This window comes from Ambystoma mexicanum, chromosome 5p, assembly GCF_040938575.1.
Source record: "Ambystoma mexicanum isolate Mex_15411 chromosome 5p, UKY_AmexF1_1, whole genome shotgun sequence".
Lineage (NCBI taxonomy): Eukaryota > Metazoa > Chordata > Amphibia > Caudata > Ambystomatidae > Ambystoma > Ambystoma mexicanum.
This window is the reverse complement of record NC_090930.1, coordinates 105451355-105477587: the sequence shown is the minus strand read 5'-3', so window position 1 is coordinate 105477587 and position 26233 is coordinate 105451355. Positions and strand designations below refer to the sequence as shown.

Genomic DNA, 26233 nt, shown 5'->3' with positions numbered 1-26233 from the left:
TCTGTGCATGTGCATTTATATGCACTAGGGTGCAAGGAGGTGAGTGCAACTTTTAAAGGAGGATGCGATAAGGGGTGCTTAGGTGTGCCAGAGAATGATATGGGGAATACAGCAAGGGAGGAAGCCATTGATAGAAGGGGTCATCAATGATGAGCTAAAGGAAATGAGCGAGAAAGGGTGAAAGTGAGAGGGTAAGAAATAAAGCTAGAGTGTGACATGAAGGATGAGGGGGATAGAGAGAGGAGGTAAGGTAGCTGCTTGGGGGAATAGATGGTATTCGTTGGGTGGGGCTAAAGGGGTTATCTTGGCGTGGGTGGGGTAGAGAGAGAGGGTAAGATGATGGTAGAGAGATGGGGGAAGGGTGGGAAGAGATAGAGGGGGTTGGGTGGGTGTACTTCAGTGGAGAGTGGAGGTGGGGTTGAGAGAGTGGGGGTAGTGTGGGTGGGGATAGCATTGGTGGGGGTAGAGAAAGTGGTGGTAGGTTGGGGTAGAGAGGGTGGGGTAGAGAACCATATTCAATGTTTTGTTTGATGTTGGTTTGTCTTTTGAAGTTGATAATGGTCCTTATTCATCCCACCACTCCCCAAAGTCTTGTTATTGTTTTGAGAGGAATAGAAACTGCACCAAATGTATTATCCATTTATCCGCATTCTAGGCCCCCAAGTAATGCTACATATAAGTCACAATAACATAACATAACTGCCTCAGCATCAGATAGAAGTAATCAATATGTGAAGTCACCTTTAGCCCCCAAGAGGCACTCACAAAACGTATGTGTGTGATTGATAAAAGCCATACTCCTTTGCCCCAAAGAGTACAACGTTGCTGAAGTGTATTAAAAGCACATAACCATAATAACACTTAACTGTCCCAAACAGCATGAGTTTGAAGCCACAACCACGCATTAATGCAGTAAATTAGTGAAGTTAATTTAAATTTCCGAAGCACGGAAGTCAACAAAACTTTCAGATATGGAAGCATATCGCCCATGGATCTCACACAAAAACCTCCTTCGCCACCGTAGCAGAAGCCAAACAATGAACCCCTCGGCAGTCTGTTGAACAGTCTGCCAAAAACAGCTAGGCCCCTGTGCCATTTTCAATGGCCTGTGTGCAACAAATTCACCGGTGGTGAAGCAAATATCCATATCATGAGTGCCCACGACTGTCACCGGTGGGTTCAGCTTTTGTGGACTGAAGGCCTTGCCAAACTGGCAGACTGGGTGCCCTTTGCTTCAAACTCCCACCACCCTCAGAGACTTTCAAACATATCCCTCAAGCGTTTCCGACATACACAATCATACAATCAAGACCACATTCTGTGCTGTCTAACAACAACGACTTGCAGTGCTGCTGAAACAAAATGGCTTATTTCTACAAAGACACATTTCACATCCAATCACATCACTAACTGCACAGCCAGTCAGGTGCTTCTTAAATCAAAAACACTTGCCCAATCCCCCACAAGTCACTAGATGTAGATTGTCAGTGCAGTTTTAAACCAAAACGTATTACACTACCTTGTTTATTTTTAATAAGAAATACTGTAAAATGTGTAACATAACTTGAAAGCTGCAATAAACGTATTTGAAAGCACCTATAAAATGAAATACATTTTAAATAACATTAACACATGGCAGCCCCCATGTTGGAAGTAAAAATGTATCACAAATTCACCAGAAGGTGGACATTCAGTCACAGAGTGCAAAAAGAGGTGTGTTGTGGTTGGAGATGGTTGGGAATGGGAGGAACATCCTATAGATATCTCTTAGCAATGGATTACATACATCTATCCTCATATATCGCCTGCATTGAAAAGCATTACAAACCTGCATTCAAATCCCCTTTTTCAAGCTCTTATGTTAATGACAATAGTTTTGCTTTTATATGTAGCACTTTCAGCACCACGTAATAGCCAAAAATAATAAAATAAAAAAGTAGTGGTATTCCACTTCTGATAGCTCCCTCTCACTTCAACCTCTGATGATACCAGAACAAGAAACCTTGAAATATAGTCAGGTGAACTCTCATGCTATTAGATAATGTACTACTATTTCTTTGCTCATGCCCACAAAACAGGCATGGGCATTGTATCACAGAATTTTTCTGATGCATGCTTTGCACCGTAGTGTGATTTTTCAGAGCATTGCCAATTATGTCACCCTACATGTGGACAGCTCTCCTACATTTGAAGTCGGCAGACAATAAGGCACCTATGGTGCAAGAGTAAGATATGGGGTCCCTTTTAATGTTGAAGAGAGTGGCTGAATGACACCTACACTGCTTAAAAACATTTTGATGTACAGGAATATGTGTGAAGTGGCACAGAATCCGAAGGAAATATGTCCTGCAGTTGGAGAGCATAAATGGAGCTTATGCTTGTTTGAATGGGTCTCACATGGGGCGAGTGAGAGAGAACTCATTTTTTAAACACACTATCAGTAATTTCAAGCATGGCTGGTCATCATAAACACTATATCAGGCAGAGCTATTCATTGCTACTGCCATGTGTCTGGTATTTAAGTATAAATATCATCCCAGTGCTGCAATGGTAGAAAACAAAGAGTCTGAGGATATGATTTTTGTTGGAAAAGAGCAACGCTATAAATAGACTATACTACAGTATTTCTTCTGCATCAGAACAGCCCCACTAGTGGGGCAATACTTGTGAAAGTGTTCTCTGGTCTGGGAAAGCACATGCCTGAGGCACCACATGTTTGTTTGGAGAACAGTTGTGCAGTTTGTGCCATTATGCCTAACATGGCATCCTGCAGATAAGGTGGCAGATGAAACAGATGAAACAGTGGACCTGAACCCCAATGTGTATTCAACTATTCAGAAGTTACAAAACAGTGAAAGAGAGAAGTGCATCTCTTGCAGAAATCTCTATTCTCAAGCAAGTAACATTATCTGTCACATAACATGACATTTCACGTGGCAGGCTGATATGGAGACTATGCCACAGGCAAACAAGTCAGCGTGTGTAAATCAGCACGTGATCACCCCCCTGCCCCCAATTCCCCCATCCCACTCCAGTCTTTCAATCATTCTGGAGAAGGGCCATCAATGGGTTCCTCTGGTCGCCCTGGCTTTGTGTTTAGCAGCAGGCTGTGGATATAATGTAACTACCCAGTGACGAGCTATTACCTTTTGAGTAATAGAAGACATTATATAAAAAGTAAGTGGCACATAAAGAATACTCTCCTTCTCCTTGAGGGACCCCCATGGTGCTGATCCACAGTTGTTATACAGCTCTAGGAAGACACCCAGGTTTGGCAAATACTACTGATTGTCTAGAAGACCTTTATGGGTTGCACTTTTGGGAAACATGGCATCATACCTTTTGTAGACAACAGTGTTCTGCTGGACTGAGATCCATCCTCTCCTGTGCTGCCAGGCCAAACTGTGGTGACACCGCCTTTGCTGCTACTCATTGGAGTGATTGGTGTGATATCGTCATCACCTGGTAAAAGAAGCCACACGTTTCTCATGGGGTAAAGAAGGAAGACCAATCACAGCTTCCCCAACATTGCTACCAGTGATCAAACATCTGAAGCCCAATACTTTTAAATGTCCTCACAACAGCAGATCACACCGCAAGAGCCCACCAATGGAGGTACCCCTGAAGCTGCTCTCCGATCCCCATTGTTGTCATTAAGTAACTACTGCACTCTCCCAAGGTCCTAAGTGTTTGTGATCGCTGAGTGTTCTCATGGGATCAGTGTCCCTACGCCAGACTCTTGCTTGCCAGACTGGCATACGTTGCCTACACATCTGACCATATGTTTCTGTACTGTAAGTTGTGACTAAATGTATGCACTGCATGTCTGTGCCCTCCATCTTGATATTGGGGGCAGCCCCCTCTTCATCACCAGCATAAAGTAGCAACCACTGTAAGAGGTGGTCTATGGTAAAGCTCCCAGTTGTAGGGCAATAGGACCTTGCGTACAGTGCATCTTGTCAAAGCGCTATTTTCTTGCAAATAAATAAATGCAATCTTAAAATAAACAAAAGGTACATATAAAATGGGTCTCGGGTGAATTGCCTGCAAGACGTTGCTTGCTGCCCACTTACCACAGAGAGCTCCTCTTCATTGCTGAAGAGCTGCTGCATTATATCCCCAGTGGGCCACACAGTGATGGTGAAAGGTTTATAATTAAGCAATATAACCTGAGGGAGTGGGGGGCATTACTGGCCAGGTAATGCCCCGGGCGTCATTTACAAGCCATAGCAAAGCACATTACACAAATATTTAGGTAACATATACTCATATATACATTCCTGCATGACGTCATCAGTAAAGGCAGGTTGGGGAAGATAAAGTGGAGTGTTAGAGACTCCCCTTTATGCCTTAGAAAGTGAACTTGAGCCTGGTCTGCAACAGTTCCTCTAATAGAATAGCTTTTAAGCTCCAGGGTGGGGTGGTTATTCAATGTTTATAGGAATCAATAGTGAGAAGGAGCGAAAGCGGGAGGAAGAGTAGAGGAGGCAGACAGGAAGGCAGTTGAGAGCTGATGATCACAGAGTCTAATAAGAAGAATTTAGAGAGATGTTTTCAACAAGACCATGGACCAGGAGGATAGTTCCCGGTCAGCCCTAAGAAACTTCTGGGTATTAAGCGCGTTAGAAATAATCATTTACAATTACCATGGAAACTAAAGACGAAGAGCAGAAATGTAAAGAGAGCGATTTTGCATGCATTGCTATCCAGCATAGTAGCGGTATGTTGAAGTGGGAGAGCATCTGGTGAGGTCACTGAGAGTGCGTGCCCACCCAACTTATGTACAGAGGCGATAACCCACTGTGGAAGACAAAGTGAACAGAGATATAGAGAATATGGGCTTTGTGAAAAAAAAAACTCCTCTCTGATCTTATCTCTACTATAACCCATTCTTAACATCTTTCTGAACAGCAACTACTTCAACAGGGGTCTGCCAGTGGAAAAATGTGTGATGCCATGAAAAGAATGTGGTCATGTATTACAAAGGCTCGATCCCATTACTGGGACTCTTTTAGCCCCTCTGGTCTGACAAAGTTGGATTGATGAATAGTCTGTGGGTATGAAGTATGACACATGCGTGGTACAGTAGTCCAAGAGACTTGACATTAGGGGCCTTATTACAACTTATTAAGTAATTCTATGGTAATTCTGCAAAATCGGAATTTCCGTTGACACAGTGTTGTCCAGCAGAATTTCCTCTGAATTACAACCTGGCAGGCATATGCACCTGCCATTCGCGGTAACGGTAATTTCGCAAGGAAAACGTATCCGGAACTCGGAATTTCAGTTGATAATCAGTGGAGTTACCATTACCGCTGTGTCCTTCCCTGGAATTTCCAGCCACAGAATTTATGAATCCATCAAAGTGACATGAGGCCGAGCCACAATGCACAATCCAGGCCAGGTCAAAGTCTACTGTGATACCAGTCAGCAAACCAATGACCCACATACAGGGAATCCGGGTAGGAAGTGGAAGGAATGATATCCAACTATCACCAATGGCATGCATCCCCGAAGGCCCAATGCACACCCACAGCAAACAGTACAAACGCCCCCGACACATGGTGAGCACCCATGCACAAGCAACACATACATCATGCAACCATACGACAATAGCATGTGCATGAATGTCAGACACACAGCCCATCAGCAGCAATGTGCAAAAGAGGCACTCACTGCACACTACATGCATGTCATCACGTCCATCTGATTCATATACAAATCAATGCAGTGTAATGACCTCGCTGATGTACCACAATCAGAACCTCAACAGTCCTGACAAACATCTGTGCAGGACACACTGTTGGTCAACCCATGCCAGGGTTGCACACACATAGTAAGCAGTGCACCACACACCTGCCACCTGGTTACACCTACAACATGCATGGTCAGTACACAGTGTCGGGAACATGATGCATGCCCCATCTGCAGGAACAAGGCACAGCAATGAAACTGTACAAGTGAAAAATAATGTCGTATCGCCATGCACCACAGCACCAATGTGTTTATGGACATATGAATTACACCCTAAAAGGCACTCAAGACACCAGTAACAGGGTGATATTGACAGAACCTCCGGGACACCAGCACCAACCAGCACCATGAGGCGCACACAACCAGCCATCCCTGTGATTAGGACAGTGCCACCCAAACAAGGCCCAACAACCCCAAACCCCAAACCCCAAACAGGCCCAACAAGCGTTGGGAAGGACACAGCCATGGTGCATCCACAGAAGACCATTATGAAAACAGCACCACAGGCCACAGCTGGGGAAACTGTGGCCCCTCATGTGGGTCCCAGTGTTCATGACAGCACATACTCCCAGCAGGCCACAGGTGGCACAGCAGACGCGCTGTCAGACTATGCATCCTTTGCTTCTAGTCCACCACATTCCCCTGCCTGCCAGTTCTCTCTAGAATGCTTTCCTCATTGCACAGCCTCCCGCAAATTGCGGCACCGTACATAGCACCAAGGTCCCTTTGCGGGTCCCTACTTTAACGGCTGGTAAAACCAGCCATTAAGGCCGGGTCCCGCAAAGGGACCTCGTAATTAGGCGCTAATAGGTTAACGGCACCGCAGCCTTTTACCGCGCCGTTAACCAATTAGTGCCTAGGTCGTAATGAGGCCCAATGTCTGCTGACAAGGTGGAGAAGAGTTTGCACTAGTGGGATCATGTCCAGGGGCTAGTTTGAGGGGTGGGACCTTGTGTTGTGGATCAGTGTGTGGGGTGGTTGGTACAGTTGGAAATTAATGTGTGGGTTGTGAGTTTGTGTTGGGGATCAGTATGTAGGTGGGTGGTGGAGCTGGGGAACAGTGTGTGGGGTGGGAGCTTGTGTTGGGGATCAGTGCGTGGGGTGGGTGGTAGAGTTGGGGATCAGGGTATGTTAAGTTCAGAATAAATCACTGAAGTAGTGTCCGTGTAAGGTGATTATAATATGGTTGAGTAAGTTGTGTATTCAGTGCCTCATTGATGCCCTCACTGTTGCATGGGTGCATGGTGAAGGCCAATTGTCCATGGGGTTCTTGCAGGACAGTGACCTGTTTACACCTTCAGATTCATCCTCACCTGAGCTACGGTGTAATTAGGCCTCATCTGGTGGCATTTAAATGTGCCTTCAAGTGCACAAGTAGTGCATCTTTGCAGTGATGAATACTATCTTATCAACTTCATCCGGTTTGCACATGAGGGCAACACCTGTGGGGTGTAGGCACCTGATTCTGGCTTTCACAAATCCAAATGTGCACTCAATGCATGGCCTTGGCCTCCTCTGCGCATCACGGTAGGCCTCCTACTGTGGTTTGCTATGGTTCTAAACATGCATCGTCAGCCATGGTGACTGTGGGTGGCCAGCTTCTCATGCAAGACATGCATGGACTGTGTGAGGTTGATGTGACTCTTCATACATGGTACAATTGCAATCAGTCACATTGCAGGATTCATCATTAATTAAGGATTTGTCAGGGTCATGTCATCTGAAAATCACGTTTCAGTTATGGTGTTGCAGTGCATTTTTAGTATGGTTGTGACTAGATGCGTTGTGCTGCCTTGCATGGCAGTGTACCTGTCATTACATAAGTACTGTCTTAGTTATGAGGTGGGTCAGTCAGTATACTAGGTCTGTTCTGTGCACTTCTGTCGTTGCATCATGGGACTTGTAGTAATTACAAATTGCTGAATATTTTCCCACCTATCACCCAGGTCGGTGATGGTGGGGAGGTGCGGACGGTAGATGGTCACTGATTTGCTGATAGTTGGGTTCCATGGGGGTGGGCGGACACATGGAATGTGTGACCCCCACGCCATGTGTCTCCTGTGTCTTTGTGTTGCCTGTCTCCTTCAAGGCTGGGGTCTTGCATGCTGCTGTAGCAATAGGTGGGGTAAGGGGTAGTGGTGCCCATAATGAACGTTTGCTTGTGGCTGTATGTTGGCTGGATGTGTGTTGGGGGAGGGTGTGGCCGTTATATACTCCTGTGGTGATCTGGTGCACCTTGATTTCAGTGACCTGTCTGCACTTACTTCCACCATGTTGGTGGAGGTAAATAAATCCTCTGTGTTTTTTGCTGTTATTCCTCTGATTTCTGGAGGAAATTCCAGGGATTCCTAACTTGTAATTCGGTGGAAATTGAATGGGTTTTTTGGAGGTAATTCTGCAGACGGGCTTGGCCACAGGGATACTCCAGTTTTTGGATGAATTACCTCTGGAGCAAATTCTACTGGAGGAATATCTGCCTGTGGAATTAATGCCAATTTTGGCTAACTCATAATTTGGCGTAGTGGTAAAATATGAGGTAACTGAGTTACCTCTGTTAGGGTAAATTCTGGGCAGGCAAATCCGTGCTAAGGGTCTGTGGACTCCCAGCTCACGGACAGCCCCAATTCCTTCCAAAAGAAGTTGAGGTCCACACAATAGCAAAGAGTTTATTGCGTTTTTGTTATACAAAACACACTGGGGTCATATGCACAGAGGCAGGTCCAGGCACATCTCACTGCATTCTGGCTCGCAGGTCAGTTGATTAGACTTGTATCATAGTCTGCATCACTCAGCAGGCTACCTCACCAAACCTAACAGCACTCAGGATTGGCCCATAAGTGTAGTTCCAGTATAGGAACCTATAGAGAGATAGTATTATTGGATGCTGCTGCATCAGGTGGTGTACTTGGATCATCCCTAAAAATTGCTACTCTAAAAATGTTACATTGGTGAGCCTTGTAATTGGTCAGTAGCCCCCGCCATCTGCCCCTATACCCGAGGGTCCTGATTGATCATTCTGCGGGCCCCCAAGCCTGGGGCAAACTCTGTTCCCAGCCCGCAAAACACATGTTTGCTCTAAATGTATACTATATGTCAGCAAGGTGCATCAATATGTCTGCGTAATACAATAGTGTGTAGAAGACTAATGCCATGAGAGCGTTCCATTCTCATCATACAAGGCGGCTAGAGGAGAGCAAGTATGTTGCGAACCGCTGTCTGGCTGTGGGACGGCTGCTCTTTCCCATCCTCCGAGCCATGGCCCAATATCAACTCTGGCCGAGTCATGTGGTTAGGGACCGCTCTTTCGGACTCAGTCAATTCGAAATAGCTTGTATTTTGCAGGGAATCATCTTTGCTGCAGCCGGAGTAACCTTGGCTCTGTGTGTGGAATGTCGTTTGCAACATAATAGCCTTGGCCGCTGTTGTTCGTGCCATGGTTGTTCTGCTTGCACAGCATCTTGTGGTTCTGAGATTCGTCTGAGACGATAATGGCCTACTGCAGTTCCGTATGGCCTGTTTTGGCTCCTATCATATTTTTCCATTATGTCCATAGGTTAGTGTGGGGTAGGGTCAGTCAGGTCCCTCGAGTGCTCCTATCCTTCCATAGGGTTAATAGCAAGTAAGCATCTGCAAGAAAGTACTCAAGCTCCTCTGGCATCTTGCGTTTCTGCGTTGCTGTAGCGAGCCTAAGTGGCAAAATAATAAATGTGTAGACAGTATGTATATGTCACTGTCCTCTAACTCATAGAGCTGTACGCGTGTGTTCTTCATGTAGATTGGTGTATGAGTGTCCCAACTGTGTAGATTGCACGTGTGCTTCCTGTCTAACGTAGCTATGTCATCGGGATTTCTGTAACGACTTGAGACAAGGCTTCGTGATGCGGTTAGTCAAGTCTGTCTATGCGGTTGTCTCCAGCTCTGTCTTGTATCAATTCGTTCACTCTAGGCACAGTTCGTATTACTGCGGGATTGTATGGTCGGCTGGTAGGGTACCTTTCATGGTGTCTGTCCATGGTGGGTGTGGTGGGGCTTGGTACAAGTTTGTTGGATCGGTGGCCATATTGTCCTGGTGCTCCTTCCGGTTCAGTGGTCTTTCAGGGCTGAAGGCATATTCGGATTTTCCCTCTTCAGTCCCCCCTCTGGTCAACTTGGCAACCACAACATTATGATTTCTTCTGTCGTCCATCAAGCGCCACACTTTTGTGATTCCAGCCAAGTGTCCATAGTAGTTGACATGATCTTCAAATGACCAATACATTTAGACACATCCACCTCTGGGTCGGCAGTAAACAACTTTACCTATGTATTTTTTTCATTGTGGGTGGATACATGTCTGATTCTGTTATTTGCTGTCTAAGTCTTTCACATTCTCTTATTATGTCGTCCATTTGCTGATCACTGCCCATGGCCATAAGTAATTTCATTCCAACCACCTCTTCCGTAGTCGATTTGCATTTTGCCAGACGTATCTTTATTCCAAACAGGGAACTACTCCCTTGATCAGTCCTCCAGCTAGTATCTTTAGGTCATCTAAAAGACCAGATGTACGAGAACCTGCGTCCGTCTTTCTTCGTACCCTTAGATTCTTCTTCCATCTTGGTGTGCATCTGTGCCAATTGTGCTACTGCTTCAGAAAGAGTGCCATTGTCTTCGTCATTTGCCGGTGTGAACATGCAGCAGGAACTCCCTGTCTTGCCGCAAACACCTCATTCCATGGTCATGAGGCGAACCAGGACGTAACTGTTCTGTAGCGCCACCAGTCAAATTGCTCTATGGTTTTCTTTTTTTTTCGGTGAACCTGTTCACTGTTGAAATTATAGTCATCATCAGCTGCCATCTTGTATTCTGATGCCACATGGCATTGGCATAAGTTTGATATCTGGGGTATATTAGTGCTGAGAAGAAAAGCAGTCCTGCTGAAGAGCCTGTGAGATGGTGGTACCTCATCAAGTGCCATCTCTGACTGCCCTCAAAGTAGTTTGCTTCTCTTTTTACTCTCCTGAGTGCCTCCTTATGGTTCATGGCGTTACCTTGCGGGTGTTGTGTCGATAGCAGTGATCTCTTCATCCTACCGTTTCCTTCGTACATTTTAGGGAAGTCGTCTATCTTGACATGTTTCTTAGGCAATACCAATGAGGGTATGTTGACATGTGCCAGGGAGCATATCCCTCCCCAGTGTGATGGTAGTTAGTCATAAGCTTTGGAACCACAGGCCCACTAGTGATCCATCAGCACCGCCGTACCAGTCCCCATTTCTGTAATCTTCTCGATTCTTTGGCACCCTTCACTTTTCCCTACTTGATCATCGCCGTCATGTTGGTAGCACAAAGCAGGTGTTGTTTGAGGAATTACTGTGAGTGGTCCTTCTTCTTTATCCACCCAAGTCAGCAGACTCACACTTTTGGCCCATTCTTTGAGGCACATATCATTTTCTTCCTGGACCTTGTTTATGGATTCTTTTATCAACAGCAGAGCCTTACTCCCCACTACTCCTTCCTCCAATCTATCCTTTGTGTATACCTTCCCTTACACCAGCACCTATGGTCGTTCCCAACAGCCGGGTTCTCCACCTATTTCCCTTGCTCACCTCTATCATGGTAGGTATTCCATTGTTACTGTTTTCGTCTCTCCCTTTTCTGGACTATCATTTATGTATCGGAGCACTTCAATGTGCTGCCAATAATTGTTCATCATAGGTGATGTCTTAATGAAATTATCTTCATAGTTAAATGTTACCTTTGACCTCCATCTTAAGGTTGCTCTCTTCCCTTGGAATCTTCCCCATGTTTGGGACATTGCGAGATACAGGAGGCATTGTGCTGTTGCTACTGGTACTTCTGTTGCTACAAAAGTCCTGGAGATGCTCATGGCATATGGGATCAGTGAGCAGACATAGCTGCTCTCCCCTGAAGTATCCTTACCAATTTCTGCCATGTGCTTATACCACATGTTGTTTATGTGTCCAATACCAGTGAGGTATGTGTCAATTCCATTAACATCTGTGTCCACACTGCGCTTACCTCTCCTTACCTTATAGGCAGTGTCTTCTGTTCCACCTGACACAGTAGTTCTTGCAGCTTGGGTGGGGGGAATGTTAGTATTGGATACAGCAGAGACATGCAAAGCTAGATACAACTGCCAGAGGGCAGTTGCTAGGAGGTCAGTGATAATAGTAACCACACAGCTGTTACAATAACTTTTATTAACAGAACCATTGTTTCTCTTTACTTACACCCCTATTGCGACTGATGCGATGAGATGATAAAGTTGCCCTCCTCAAAAAATCATGTTAAAAAGCATTATTGTATTAGTATTTGCAATTACTTTTAAGCTCTGTGTACTAAATAATCATTCAATGCCCATGCAAACATTTCTTCTCATATTTTCCATATGGATCGATGTTAGAACTCTGGTGGCAGCCGTGCGGGTAAATCCAGCACGGCTGCCACCGGAGTTGCATCCTGGTTCGGCAGCCGCATATGGGCAATTTATGGAGTATTCCGACACCGCCGTATCCGGTAATTGCCCATTCGTGGGCGCCGGTACCGGTACATCGCCATTCCCATTGAGCCCTATAGGGATCAATGGGAATGGGGATGCCTGTAGCACCAGCACCATTCAGAATGGTGTTGGTGCTACAGGCATGCTGTGATCAGGTGTGCCGCTCTGCACGCCAGGTCAGACCTGGCGTGCAGTGCGACACCCACAAGCACAACTCGTAGTCTGTTGGTCCGAAAAACAACGGTACCGGCAAGCTAACTGGTACCGTTGTATCCGTGCCAGCAGACTTGTAATGAGGCCCAAAGTGTGGGCAGGACAGGGTAGACACTGTGCTGAAGTTGTGGGTATGTTTTTGCTATGTATTCAAGGAATGCGCAGTAGTATTTTTGTGTTGCCCGTTGTCTAAAATGTGTCGGCCTTCTTATGGCGTGGATGTATTGATGAGACAGTGCTTCAGGGTGGTCAATAGGAAGCAACATCTAAATTAGATCCTCACGCCTGCACCTACCAACAGTTATACATGTATAATCAACAGTCGCAGAACCCTGCATGTGTAAATAAGAAGAATGTTAAGACAGGGTAAACACAGTGTGGTGAATAATGAGATTGCGCGTGTGGAATGATCAAGTTAGCTTAGAGTGCTGCAACATTTTATGACTTTCATTCAAGGCACTGAAAGAGGTTTTATGCAATAAATATATATCATCCTTGAGTGCTGACTTTTCCTATGTATGTGTGCCTTTAACTTACTGGTCAATTTGCACCAGTCTTGCAGTGGGAACATCAGAAGTCTGGGCAATCGGACCATTGGGTGGCACGGAGTCTCTATTAGGGATGGGGTACTTTCAGGTTCACGTGTGTCTGGGGCACTAATGCTTTCTTGATGGTTGCTTGTTGCTGTAGAGTTGGCCCTGTCGATTCCTGTGGAGTCGCCTTGGGGTGAGGCCAATACTTTGTAGGTCTTGATGTCTTGTAGATGGGACCAGACAGAGCGTCCTTCAAGTTTAACAGCTCTTTCTGTGACTGCCTCAACTATGTGTGGGCCTGTGAAGTGAGTCGCGATGAACTGCCTCGTAACATTTTTGTGCAGAACCTGGTCCCCTACTTAATGGGAAGTTCCTTTTGTTCTTTGGATATGTTGTCAGTTTCTTGTGGGTTGTCATCCAACCACTCCTTTACCTGTTGTATCTGACGAGAAATAAAAGGATCTAGAAACAAGTGAATTCACATAATCAAACTATTGCCCTTGTTCACCCCACACTGGTTTCATCCCTCTGCTCCTAGATCTGCAGGAAATATGACCTAGCTGCCCGGAGGTCCAACATTGCGATGGCTCTCGTGCTTTCCATGGGAATCCTCCTCCTCCCTCGCCCTGTCCCTGTTGCACTTGCTGTGGGTATCCCTTGAATCCCCCCTGGGTGGTGTGATGGAGGTCCAACGCCCCACTCTCGTTGGAACCCTCCCCTTTCTCTATAGTTATTTAGGTAAATGCCCATTCCCATGTACCCTCCTCCCATTTGTGGTGTGAATTGCTGCAGAGTGCTGTACTGTTTGCTGTCGTTGGAGCTGAGGTTGGGGTTGTGAAACTGCCATCTGTGCTTGTGGGGCTGGGCTTGTTATAAGTTCTCCTTAATAAATGAGTAACTAACGAAGTTGAAGAAATGTTTGTTTGAAACAATAGTTTAACTCCTCTATTTTAAACTGTAGTTTCAATAAAAAACAATATGCTCCTTCTAGTGCATATTTGGATCATTTCTTAGGGACCTGCCTGTTCTGTTGTCCTCCCCGTTGCTCCTCATCGTGTGTTTTGCTGTCTAGCTCCTCCTTTACTGCTTTGCTCACCTTCTTGAGGGCCTGCTCGTCCTCCCTCTGCTCACGTTCTCTTTCCAACCTTAACTCCTTCACTCTCCCTTCTTCATACTTACGTGTTTGTTGTGACAATATTTTCTTTCTCCAAGGCTATTTGCCTTGCTCCCTTTGTGTTTTTCTCTGTCACGTTCCCTCCACTCTCTCCCCAACAGCGCCAAACGTTCCTTCCATACCTGATCCTGCAGTTCCAGTTCTCTTGCTGACTATCTCTTCTGCTCTCCGACCTCCCCTTCTAGTTTAACTTCTTCAACTTCTTTAACTTCTTCATCTCCCCATAGTTGCTTTTCCCTTACCACATGTGTTGCCCTTCCTCTATACCCCTGCCCCAACTCCAACTCTTCTATTGCCCTAGTTGCACCTTCTGCCTCCCTTGTTGTGACCCCTTGTAATTTCAAGAGTACCTGTGCCGCTACCCATTTGTCTGTACCTACTCCTACAAATTAATTTTCTACACACCGGAGCCCCTCCTCGACGAGGCCTGTGCTGTCGGCCTCCTCTCCCATCCCTTGTTGCTGGACGCTTGGGGCATAAACCTTTGGGGTATATGGGGCCAGTTTATACATAGGGTTTGAGTATCCTTCTGTTGCTTTTAATTCTCGCGGTTTCCTCACTTCTTTAAGTTCCCGTAACCGGTATAAGCCTTAATCCTCCTCCTCCTCTACGTCAACGGAGGTGACGCTAGGTCGTGCAGCAGGAGGAGCGCCGGAGTCCGCTCCCTCCCCCTTGACCCCCGGCAAGCTCATCATCCATGAGGTCTATCCTCCTGGAACATACACTACATTTCGAATTTCTCCGTATGGTTAGCTAACTTCTTCCCCTTGTATGTGCTCTGTAAGTGTGTCAGTAGTGATTGCAGCACATCTTTGGAGAAACTGCTGTTACGTGGCCAAAGTCTTGCTATCTTTCCTTCCGTAACTTTGGACCATTGTATGCTGTATTTGACTATTTTGTCGTTATAGGTAGGCAGTGTCTTGCAACAGTGCTGGATGGGAGTTACTATTGTTCCTGACTCGCTATACGTTGTTCCCCACCCCTGTGTGGTAGTACAATGCACTCTTGTATTTTACCTGACTTTTAGTCAAGGATTCCATTTCTCCGCTGTCACCACAGGGATAAAAAACGTTATGCATTATACAATGCAGTTTGCCTTTTCTTGTCTAGGGGCCTCCGTGGCCCGCACCTTACGCGGTGTACTCTTGTTTGCCCCGCCTTCACCAGAGCTGCCATTGTCCAGCACACCACCTCAATCCTGCGAAGGCGCCATCCACGCACTGCGCTTGTTCACCTGTCTAACAATCCCAATGCCATACTGCTAATCCTTGCTGTAGTGAGCCTAAGTGGCAAAAGGATAAACGTGCAGACAGGATGTATATATCACTGTCCTCTAACTCACAGAGCTGTACGCGTGTGTTCTTTGTGTAGATTGGTATGAGTGTCCCGACTGTGCGGATTGCACATCTGCTTCCTGTCTAATTAAGCTATGTCGTCGTGATGTCTCTAACGACTTGAGGCATGGCTTTGTGGTGCAGTTAGTCAAGTCTGTCCATGTGGTTGTCTCCAGCTCTGTCTTGTGTCTCTTCGTTCACTCTAGGCAGGGTTTGTATTACTGCAGGATTGTATGGTCAGCAGGTTGGGTTCCTTTCGTGGTATCTCTCCATGGTAGGAGCAGTGGGGATTGGTACAAGCTCATGGGATCGGCGGCCATATTGTCGCCGGTGCTTCTTCCATTTCAGGGGTGTTTCAGGGCTGAAGAAATATTCGGATTTTCCTCTTCACCTCCAATTCTACCCCTTACATCATATTCATAATGAGGCCCTAAGGCTCTTACTATAACTGCGCACTTCCCAGGTGACTTGAAGGTGCAGCTCCCATGTAGTCACCTAATGTTAAAATAAAATCCTGTGGAAAAGGTCCATAATTTGATCAGCTGTAATATCTAAGCATTTAACCTGAACTAACAACTTGACAAGTTTTCTAAAATTTAGAGGGAGATGGGATGATGCGACAGGTGGTTTCTTCGTGTTAGCAGAACCTCCTCCAGCTACCAAGAGTTAAGATGCATCCAGGTGGAGCTCATCCAGGCCTCATCTCAAGGTTTTATGACTGTACCGTGAACCAGATTTCAGTTTAGCTGTAACTGTTATGGGGTCATTAATGAAGAGGTATGCCTCAGCTTAGATGGGACCATTCTGGGATGATGAAAATGGCTGTAAAGTGAAGTGGATCTGTATACAGTAAACCAAAGAAAAAAAAGAATAAAGTAGTGGTACTTCACTTCTGATAGCTCCCTCTCACTTCGACCTCTGATGATGTCAATAAAAGAAACCTTGAAATATAGTCAGGTAAACTCACATGCTATTAGATAGTTTCCTATTATTTGTCTGCTCATGCCCACAAATCAGGCACCCTATCATAGAATTTTTCGGATGCATGTTTTGCACCCTAGTGTGCTTTTGGAGGGCAATGGCAATTATATCAACCTACATGTAGACAGCTCTCCTATAATTGAAGTCGGCAGGCAATAAGCCACCTATGGGCCAAGAGTAAAATATGGGGTCCCTTTTAATGTTGAAGGCAGTGGCTGAATGACCCCCACACTGCTTAGCAACATGTTGATGTGCAGGAACATGTGTGAGATGGCACAGCATTCGAAGAACACATGTCCTGCAATTGGAGAGCATACATGGAGCTTGTTCTTATTTGAATGGGTCTCCTCTGGAGCAAGTGTGACAGAACTCTTACCATTTTTTAAACACACTATCAGTGACTCTAAATTTCAAAGCATGGCCGGTCTTATAAACACTATGGATTTCGAGGTCTCAGGCAGAGCTATTAATTGCTAATACTATGTGGCTGATATTTTACTATAACTATTTTCCCTGTGCTACAAAGGTAGAAAACAAGTCTGAGGATATGATTTATGCTGTAAAAAAAACAACGCTATAAAAAGACGACATTACACTAGTTCTTCTGCATAAGGACAGCCCCACTAGAGGGGCAAGACTTGTGATAGTGTTCTCTGGTCTGAACAGTTGTGCAGTGTGTGCCACTCTGCCTAACAGGCACATCCTGCAGATAAGGTGGCAGATGAAACAGTGGACCTGAACCCCAATGGGTCTTCAACTTTTCAGAGGTTTCAAAACAGTAAAAAAGAGAAGTGCATCTCTTGTGGAATTCTCGCTTCTCAAGCAAGTAACATTATCTGTCACATAACAGCACATGTGACGTTGCAGACTGATATTGAAACTATGCAACGGGGAAACACATCAGCTTGTGTAAATCAGCACGTGATCCCCCACCTCAGTGCCCCCACCCCACTCCAGTCTTTCAATCATTCTAGAGCAAGGACCATCAATGGCTTCCTGAGGTCGCGCTGGCTTTGTGTTTAGCCGCAGGCAGTTGATATAATGTAACTGCCCAGTGCCCAGCTATTACCTTTTGAGTAATAGAAGAAATAAGATATAAAGTAAGAGTGGCACATAAAGAATACCCTCCTTCACCTTGAGGGACCCCCTATGGTGCTGATCCACAGTTGGTATACAGCTCTAGGAAGACACCCAGCTTTGGCAAATACTAATCTGCAAATCCAAAAAAACAGAGTTACTCATCTTGGACTCCCATTCCAAATTTGCCAAACTTGACCGAAAATACAAATCCTTCACTATCGACGGCAACGTTATCAAAGTCTCTAACGTCAAAAAAACACTTAGAATCTACCTAGACTCTATCCTGTCTCTCAATAGACAAACCAATTCTATAGTCTCAGCGTCAGCCTACACTTGCAAAATGCCATCCGTTTCTGAGCACGGTCAACTGCCTGATCCTCGCCACAACACTCATCATGTCCAAAATCGATTATTGCAGCGCCCTCTACCTAGGGACAAGCCAAAGAAACCTCGACAGACTCCAGATCTCACAGAACAATGCCATACGGGCGGCTCTTAACATTCCTAGGCAACCTCACATCTCCCACACCTGAAGTGGCTCCCTCTTGCCCATCGCATATCCCTCAAAGCCCTAGTTCTTACTCACAAGGCCCAGAACAATGCAGCACCCACATACCTATCCTCGCGCTTTACAGAACATACAGCATCTAGACCCCTGAGATCTGCTCAGGCCCACACTCTCACTATTCCCAGCTTCAAGCTACACACTGCAAAAGCCTCGAGCTTCCCTGCCCTTGCAGCTAAACTCTGGAGCTCCCTATCCAACACGCTCAAAACTGTTCAACATCCCCACTCTTTCAAATACAAAACTAAACTTGAAAGGGATGCCCAGGCCTCCTACTCAATCTAATTCTACTGCCTACTCTTATCACTACGTTTATTATCTTGTAAATATTTGTAAATGGGTTTATGCTGAAACTGTATAATTATAACCTGTAAATTGCACAATGTATATATATATATACTTGTAACATGTAACATGCAACATGTAACTGGTCAGTAAACATGCACCCAGATGCCCCGGGGTAAGGTGCACAATACAAATAAACAAAATACAAATACAAATACTACTGATTGTCTTGAACACCTTTATGGGCTACACTTTGGGGAAACATGGAATCATACCTTTTTTAGACAACGGTGCTCTGCTGGACTGGGATCCATCCTCTCCTGTGCTGCCAGGCCATACCGTGGTGACACCGCTTTTGGTGCTACTCATTGGAGTGATTGGTGTGATATCGTCATCACCTGGTAAAAGAAGTGAAAAGTTTCTCGTAGGGTAAAAAAGGAAGAACAATCAAAGCTTCGCTAACATTGCTACCAGTGATCAAACATCTTAAGCCCAATCCATTTAAATGTCCTCACAACAGCAGATCACCCCGCAAAAACCCACCAATGGAGGTACCACTGAAGCTGCTCTGCGATCCCCATTGTCCTCATTAAGTAACTGACGATCACAGAGTCTGGTAAGAAGAGTTTAGAGAGATGTTTTCAACAAGACCATGGACCATGGAAATTAAAGACGAAGAGCAGAAATGTAAAGAGAGTGATTTTGCATGGAGCGCAATCCAGCATAGTGGCGGTACGTTCAGGTGGGAGAGCATCTGGTGAGGTCACATAGGGGGCGTGTCCACCCGACATAGGTGCAGAGCAATAACCCACTGCAGGAGAAAAACATAAAAAAGCAAACAGAGAAATAGAGAATGCAGAGCTGCGAGCGCAGAAATGTCTCACTGTTATGGCTCAAATTGCAGGATTGTTGGGGTGAGGCTGGAGGGGATGGGGTGCACTTAGCCATTCGGCTACACAATTTAAATCAAATGGAGGAGTTTGCTGGAAAAGTGAAACAGTGGCCCAGCCACATCCCTGCACGCATGAACTTCGATAAGGGGGACTTGCCTGGAAGTATGTCCTTGAATTCATTAACAACTTGCCCACCCCCTTCAGCCATTAGAGAGCATACATGGTATCTCATGGTATTTATTAGACTTCAATAAAAATAAAACCAAATGCACATTATCACGCGATCATACAGAAGTTAAATATATTGCAGACATAGCAAAGTCAAATCATGATTCCATATACTAGACTTATCCATTACGCTATCAAATACTCAATATTCTATTCAAACCTAGCCTATAGCATAAATTGTAGCTATTCTCATTATCACTTATGATTCATATCGTCCTACTTGGTAGATGCCCTATGGGTAGCACCTCGTCCTCCTACATGGCTCTCCAAACTGCTTCACCATGTTGTTTTTTAATTCCTCAAATATTTGTGCCAGCAAGTGTCACAACCCTCGCCCAAAACCCCCTCTGGCAAACCCATTGGCCAGGTGGAGTCAGGACTTGGGCCTCTAGAGCCTGGCATCCTCTTCAAAAGCCCTCATGGGGCCAGTCCTGGTGCCTATGGCGCCAGGCTCATACACCATGAACAACAATGTGCTTGGGAACTACTTTGTTGTATTGCCAGCCAACATGGAGGCATCTACATAGCTTGGTTCCTAAGAACCAAGCTATGCGGTCTAGTGTTTTGGGTGTGGCAGACCTGGAACTACTTTCCCTGATACTACTTTACCTGGGCTATATAAACCACACCCTAACTGCAGAACATGCTTCGTGTTACTTTGCAGCTTGCAACGTGACGCTCACCGTGTCCAACTATTCCCTTCAACCTCGGAGAAGCAGAACCTGCAAGGAGACAAAAGGAACATCATTAGCAGCAGCATCTTACCTGCAGTCTTCATCTTTAAACACTCACAGCTACTGAGAACAGCTTCCTCGAATCTGCACGCCTCCCGGACAGAACGACCTGAAAGAGGAAGATAGAGGCAACATTAATGAAAGCTGTAGAGACATTTACAAATTACAAACTGCTCAAAAGGCTTACCTGGCTGGTCACCTCTTGGCTGGCAGCACTCCGGACATTCCACTCACGCTGAAGAACACTGCGACCTACAAGGAAGGAAAACACAGGTTAGCAAAGGCAAGACTTTGCAGCGCTGCGCTTAGCGCTTACTTACCGCATCATAGCGCTCTTAATGCGCCATCATTTACCAGCAGGGCTCAACCCAGCCAGTTCGCCGCGCTGAAGCTCTGCATACCTAAGGGAGGAAAAAGAGACATTTTAAACAAAGAAAGGCATGCAGGATAGCAACAAAACTAAAGAACAGCAATAAGACCTACCTGAACAATATCAAACGGTCCGGCGTTAGTGAAGTAACGGGACCGCACAAGCCCATGAGAGATAATGCGCCCCTGAAAGTAGGCAGGACGGAGAGCACGCCTAATTCTACCACAAGGCGAGGAGAGGGCACCAGAGGGACTGAAAGCATGCAGGGATGGAGGGAGGATACTTACCCCAGTCGGTCAGTCTTGAACACAGTCCTCCTGTATTTCCAGGCAGAACCTTCCCTGCAGACCACATCAGGGCAAAGCTGAGACGCATACCATCGAGTAACTCAGCTGGGTGGCGTCCTTGTGGATACCAGGTGAGCGTAACAGCAAGGTCATAAGGGCTATTTATTTATTTATTTATTTATTTATTTATTTATATTTATATAGCGCACAAGCAGCCCAGGGGCATTGAGGCGCTGTTACTTACAATAACTTAGTTACATGGTACATATGATAGCGATTGTTGACACATTATGAATAGTACAATCTATTTGCTTTGAGCGTGCCCTTGTCCAGACCATCTACGAGGCCAATGCCATGTGCTGAGGTTTCTTGACCATTGGCTGTGGTTATATCCAATTTAAGCTTTCTCCAGTCTTCCAATATGGTTTGAATTTCCTTCAGGGTGATAGCATTACCCCTGACTTAATGGATAACTGTGTCATATAGCCTAATGAAGGACTGTAGCATGGTGTATAGCGCCATTAAAGGGCTGGAGTTTGAGTCACTGTTCTCTGAATCCGCCGGGGGATCAGCCAGGGGAGACAAAGCTGAGTGGTCCACATTCTCTACTTCATCATGGTCATCCTCTACATCATCATCAGTACTGCAATCCAATGAGCACAACTGGGTTTGAGTTTCAATGATCCGAGGGGATACGCTTAATCTCTACATCAGTTGAGCGGAATCTATGATTTCTTTCTCCAGGCTTATTCCCCATCTGCATTGGAGAGATGCTCAGTCTATGCTCTACTTCTCCTAAGACCGATCTCGTATACTGCGATTTCCACCGGGATGACCGGAGTGAATTCTGCCCCAGGTCATTATCCCAAGCATTGTTCTGGCCTATTTCATAAAGAGAATTAGTTTGTCATAGAGGAAAGAAACCAGAGATTTTGGATGTATCCAGTGGCAATGGCTTTCCTATTAGCGGAGATCCTGTAGGAGTTCTTGCACACAGCAGGGAGGAGGTTCGCTTGCTCCTAAGATTGTACTGCTTCCTTGCACCTTTCATTGTTGTAAACATAATAGGGACATGGAGTCATGACCAATGTTAAAAGACCCAGGCGTGGGGAGATTTTAACCTCTCACTCAACATCACAAAAAAGCTTTGCACCCACCTTTTGATTTCTTTTTAGGTTGCTCTGAGGAGGATGTGCTCCCGGGCGGCCTCTTCCCCTTCCCCGAAACCGCAGACTGCAGACTGCAACTACACTTTGCAGGCACACTTTGCAGGCACACTTTGCGGTCCCGCTTTGCGGATAAAACAGTGTTTTTGAGCTCTAACTTGATAGCTGGAGGAGCCAAGGCAATCCACTGGCAGCAAGAACAGACCGCAACAACACTTTGGAGGCACACTTTGTGGGCCCGATACGTGGGAAAAACAGCGTTTAAAGCTGTAACTGGATAGCGGGATGAGCCAAGGCAATCCACTGGCAGCGAGAACAGACTGCAACAACCCTTTGCAGACACAATTCGTGGGCCTGTTTGATGGGAAAAACTGCGTTTTAAGCTGAACTGGATAGTGAAAGGAGCCAAGGCAATCCACTGGCAGAAATCACAGTCTGCAACAAAACTTGAAGGCCCACTTTGCAGGCCTGCTTTGCAGGAAAATCAGCTGTTTGAGCTGTTACTGGATAGCAGAGTTAAGGGGGTAGGTACGTATCGCTATAACTCACCCCTGTACTCTGATTCTTCATGAAACCTGGCAGGTCAGTTGAAGAAGGTCCAAGATCACTTTTCCCGCCATCAGCTTCATACCTTGATCCTCAGGCGTTGCAGGTTCAAGCAGCTCTCTGGTCGGTGTCTGATGAAATTGCAAGGACTCTCAGTGGAGGAATGCAGCAAAACTCGAAGCAATGCCCCTCTCAGGACAGGATAGACATGGGTAAGCAATTTCGGACGTCCGTCACTGTGGCACAGCGTAACAAAGGGACTCACATGTCATGGTCAGACTTACCCTCATATATCTTGTCCACTTGATGCTTGGACCACAGAAGTATGCAGCGGTAAGTCTTGTAGCACAAGCTGAGGATCCCCCAAGTTCCAGGCCTCAACTTAGTATGGAAACGTTGGCAGCACGGTAGCCCAAACTCAGAGCTGGTCAGCCACAGGGCAATCCTGGAGCAACTCCGAAGGCTCTTCTTTGCAGTACTCCAAGCATACGTTCAGATTGGATATTCCCTCCACTCCAGGGGTCACAGCTCCTTCACAGGACTGCTGGAGATCTCCCACAGGACAGGGCTCGACCCAGGCAGCAGCAGACGTTGGTCGCCAAGACTTCTTCTGACAGGTCCACGGTCTCCTTGCAAGTCTTGTAACTGCAGAGGAGTCTTGGCTCCTCTGGTTTCTTCCAGGGTCTCTCCAGAGTGGGTGCAGGGGTCCTCTTCTTCTCCAAAAAGCCAGGTAAGAGCAGCAGCCCCCACTAACCAATGACAAATCTTCCCCACACACACACTCCCCAGCATTGGTCCAATCAGGGCCACTGGTGGCAAAACTCATTAATTCCACCCAGACATGCTGACACCAGTATGTGGATTGGGACAGACAGTCAAACACCTATTACCCCCCAGTAGTACGCCAAGGTCTTATGCTTTCCGGGGCACTGGAAGTCCATATAAGGATTTTCTTGGCCTCTCAGGCTAGGAAGAAAGCTAAAAGAGAAGATGGTCAAAGGACAAGTGAAAAATCTTGTGGCATGTCTGTGCTTGGCAAGTAGCCACAGTTAGTAGCCTAACACAGTAAAATGAAAAGTCCCAAAAAGTAGGAAAAAGTAACGGCTACCACCAGCTTGTCCATTTAGCATACCCAGAGTAACCAAAAATCCTTTGTGTGTAAGTCTAGGGCAATACAAAAATTGTACCCCATTGTACTGCATTGTAAGATGCATTGTACAATGATAAAAAGTTACCACAAGTGATAACAAGTTACTATAGGTGGTAACCAAGTAACTAGAGAAACAATGTTTCACTGTACTGACAGCCTGAAGGACATGTCCGTTTCCTCATAACATATGAGCAAAAGCCAGTGTAGTGAAGTGTAAGGCTTCACTGCACTGTAAAAAGAACAGGTCAGATTAAAAAATGAAAGCAAAAGGTTTGGGGTTCCATAGAAATGGAAGGAAAGGTGCAATTAATAGGAATCTTTCCTAACAGGAGACACACCCCACCAAGCTAGTCGGGGGAAGGGGCCGGAAAGGCAAGTGCAGGTTATGGTGGGTGCTGGTGGGTGTACACTTGTCGAGGAGGGCCTGCTGCCCTGGAAGACTCAGAAGGGACCAGGCAGCCAGTCGAAGCGGTAGAGAGGGGCATTAGCAAGGGAGGAGGAGAGGGATGGAAGAAGAGAAATGGTGGGCCTTGAGAAGCTTCCGGAACTTAATAAGATCCAGCTCAAGCTCTGTCAAATCCCTGGCTTCACCATCGACCCCACCTTTCCTTCAGACAGCACATACCGCTGTCACCAACACATGTAGTCTACAGCTACATCTCTTACGCAAAATCACCCTAATGACTTCCACACGGCATCCCAAGCACGGGTTCTCTCTAAGCTGCACTATGCAAATGCTCTCCTCACTGGACTCCCCAACAGCACCCATGCCTCGCTTCAATCCACACAAAACATGGCACCGATATCATCCTCCACCTACACAAACATTCACACATCATCCCCTCTCTTTCCCAGCTGTAATGGCTGCCCATATTCCAGAGAACTGCTTTAATAGGACTCTGCATTTTATTCAAAGCCATCCACTGCAAAACTCCATCTTCCATCTTCCCCATATGACAAACTCAAACCATTGACCAACAGACAACAAACCAGACAACACCTTATACACATTCCACTCTGCAAACTCACATGCCTACAAAAACAAGCATTTAACAACTGGGCACCAGGGCATGGAAACCCTATGTCTTCACATACACACTGCATCCTCCATCGCCACTTTCAGAGAGAGCCTCACAGCATACGGGTTTTGCTACATATAACCCTGCGCTCCACAACTGCTATCACTTGTCTACCCTAATCGTCCTATCCATTCCTGAAAACATTTTGTAACTACCATCATTTTAAGCTTGTAAGGTACTCTGAGACCATCTGGATAGGGCCAGCGCTTTAACAAGAATTCAAATACATGATTTAATGAATATGGGCTTTGTGAAATAAAACACCTCTTCTCTCTGATCTTATCTCTGCAATAACCCATACGTAACATCTTTCTGAACAGCAGCTACTTCAACAGGGGTCTGCCACTGAAAAAATGTGTGATGCCATGAAAAGAATGCGGTCATGTATGACCAAGGCTCAACCCCATGACTGAGACTCTTTTATCCCTTCCTGTCTATCAAAGTTGGATGGATGAATAGTCTGTGGTTGGGAAGTATCACACAGATGTGGATTCCAGTAGTCCAAGTGTCTAGTCACAAAGGCTATTACTATAACTGTACGCTTCCCCGGCGGTTTGAAGGCGCGGCTCCCATGTAGTTACCTAATGTTAAAATAGAATCCAGTGGAAAAGGCCCATCATTTTATCAGCTATAATATCTAAGCATTTGACCTGAACTAACAACTTGACAAGTTTTCAAAAAATCAGGGGGAGATGGGATCATGTGACAGGTAGTGTCCTAGTGTTATCAGAACCTCCTCCAGCTTCTCATAGTTAAGAGGCAGCCAGATGGAGCTCATCCAGGCCTCCTCTCAAGGGTTTATGACTGTACAGTGAAGCAGATTTCAGTTTAGCTGTAACTATTATGGGGTCATAAAATGATGAGTTATGCTTTATTCTGGAATGGAGAAAATGGTTGCAAACAGCAGTGGATCTGTAAACAGTAAAAACGAGCATTGACAATGCCAGGAATGTGGGTGCTTACTGCTCTTCTGTGCATGTGCGTTTATATGCACAAGGGTGCAAGGAGGTGAGTGCAACTTTTAAAGGAGGATGCGATAAGGGGTGCTTAGGTGTGCAAGAGAATGATATGGGGAATACAGCAAGGGAGGAAGCCATTGATAGAAGGGGTCATCAATGATGAGCTAAAGGAAATGAGCGAGAAAGGGTGAAAGTGAGAGGGTAAGAAATAAAGCTAGAGTGTGACAGGAAGGATGAGGGGGATAGAGAGAGGAGGTAAGGTAGCTGCTTGGGGGAATAGATGGTATTCGTTGGGTGGGGCTAAAGGGGTTATCTTGGCGTGGGTGGGGTAGAGAGAGGGGGTAAGATGATGGTAGAGAGAGGGGGGAAGGGTGGGAAGAGATAGAGGGGGTTGAGTGGGT

At 45.9% G+C, this 26233-nt stretch overlaps 1 protein-coding gene across 10 annotated transcripts in view; it reads right to left on the bottom strand.

The window, feature by feature from the left end:
- LOC138480764 (uncharacterized) overlaps positions 1 to 26233 on the bottom strand; it is an 807842-nt gene that overhangs the window by 564896 nt on the left and 216713 nt on the right. For 9 of the 10 annotated variants that reach the window (XM_069612499.1, XM_069612500.1, XM_069612505.1 and 6 more), the window contains 2 exons: positions 18696 to 18818; positions 3340 to 3462 (listed from right to left, as the gene is read on the bottom strand). In XM_069612499.1, the coding sequence (XP_069468600.1) occupies positions 3340 to 3462; positions 18696 to 18818 (246 nt within the window). The remainder of the gene's footprint in view (positions 1 to 3339; positions 3463 to 18695; positions 18819 to 26233) is intronic. The other variant, XM_069612504.1, reaches the window with a different exon arrangement.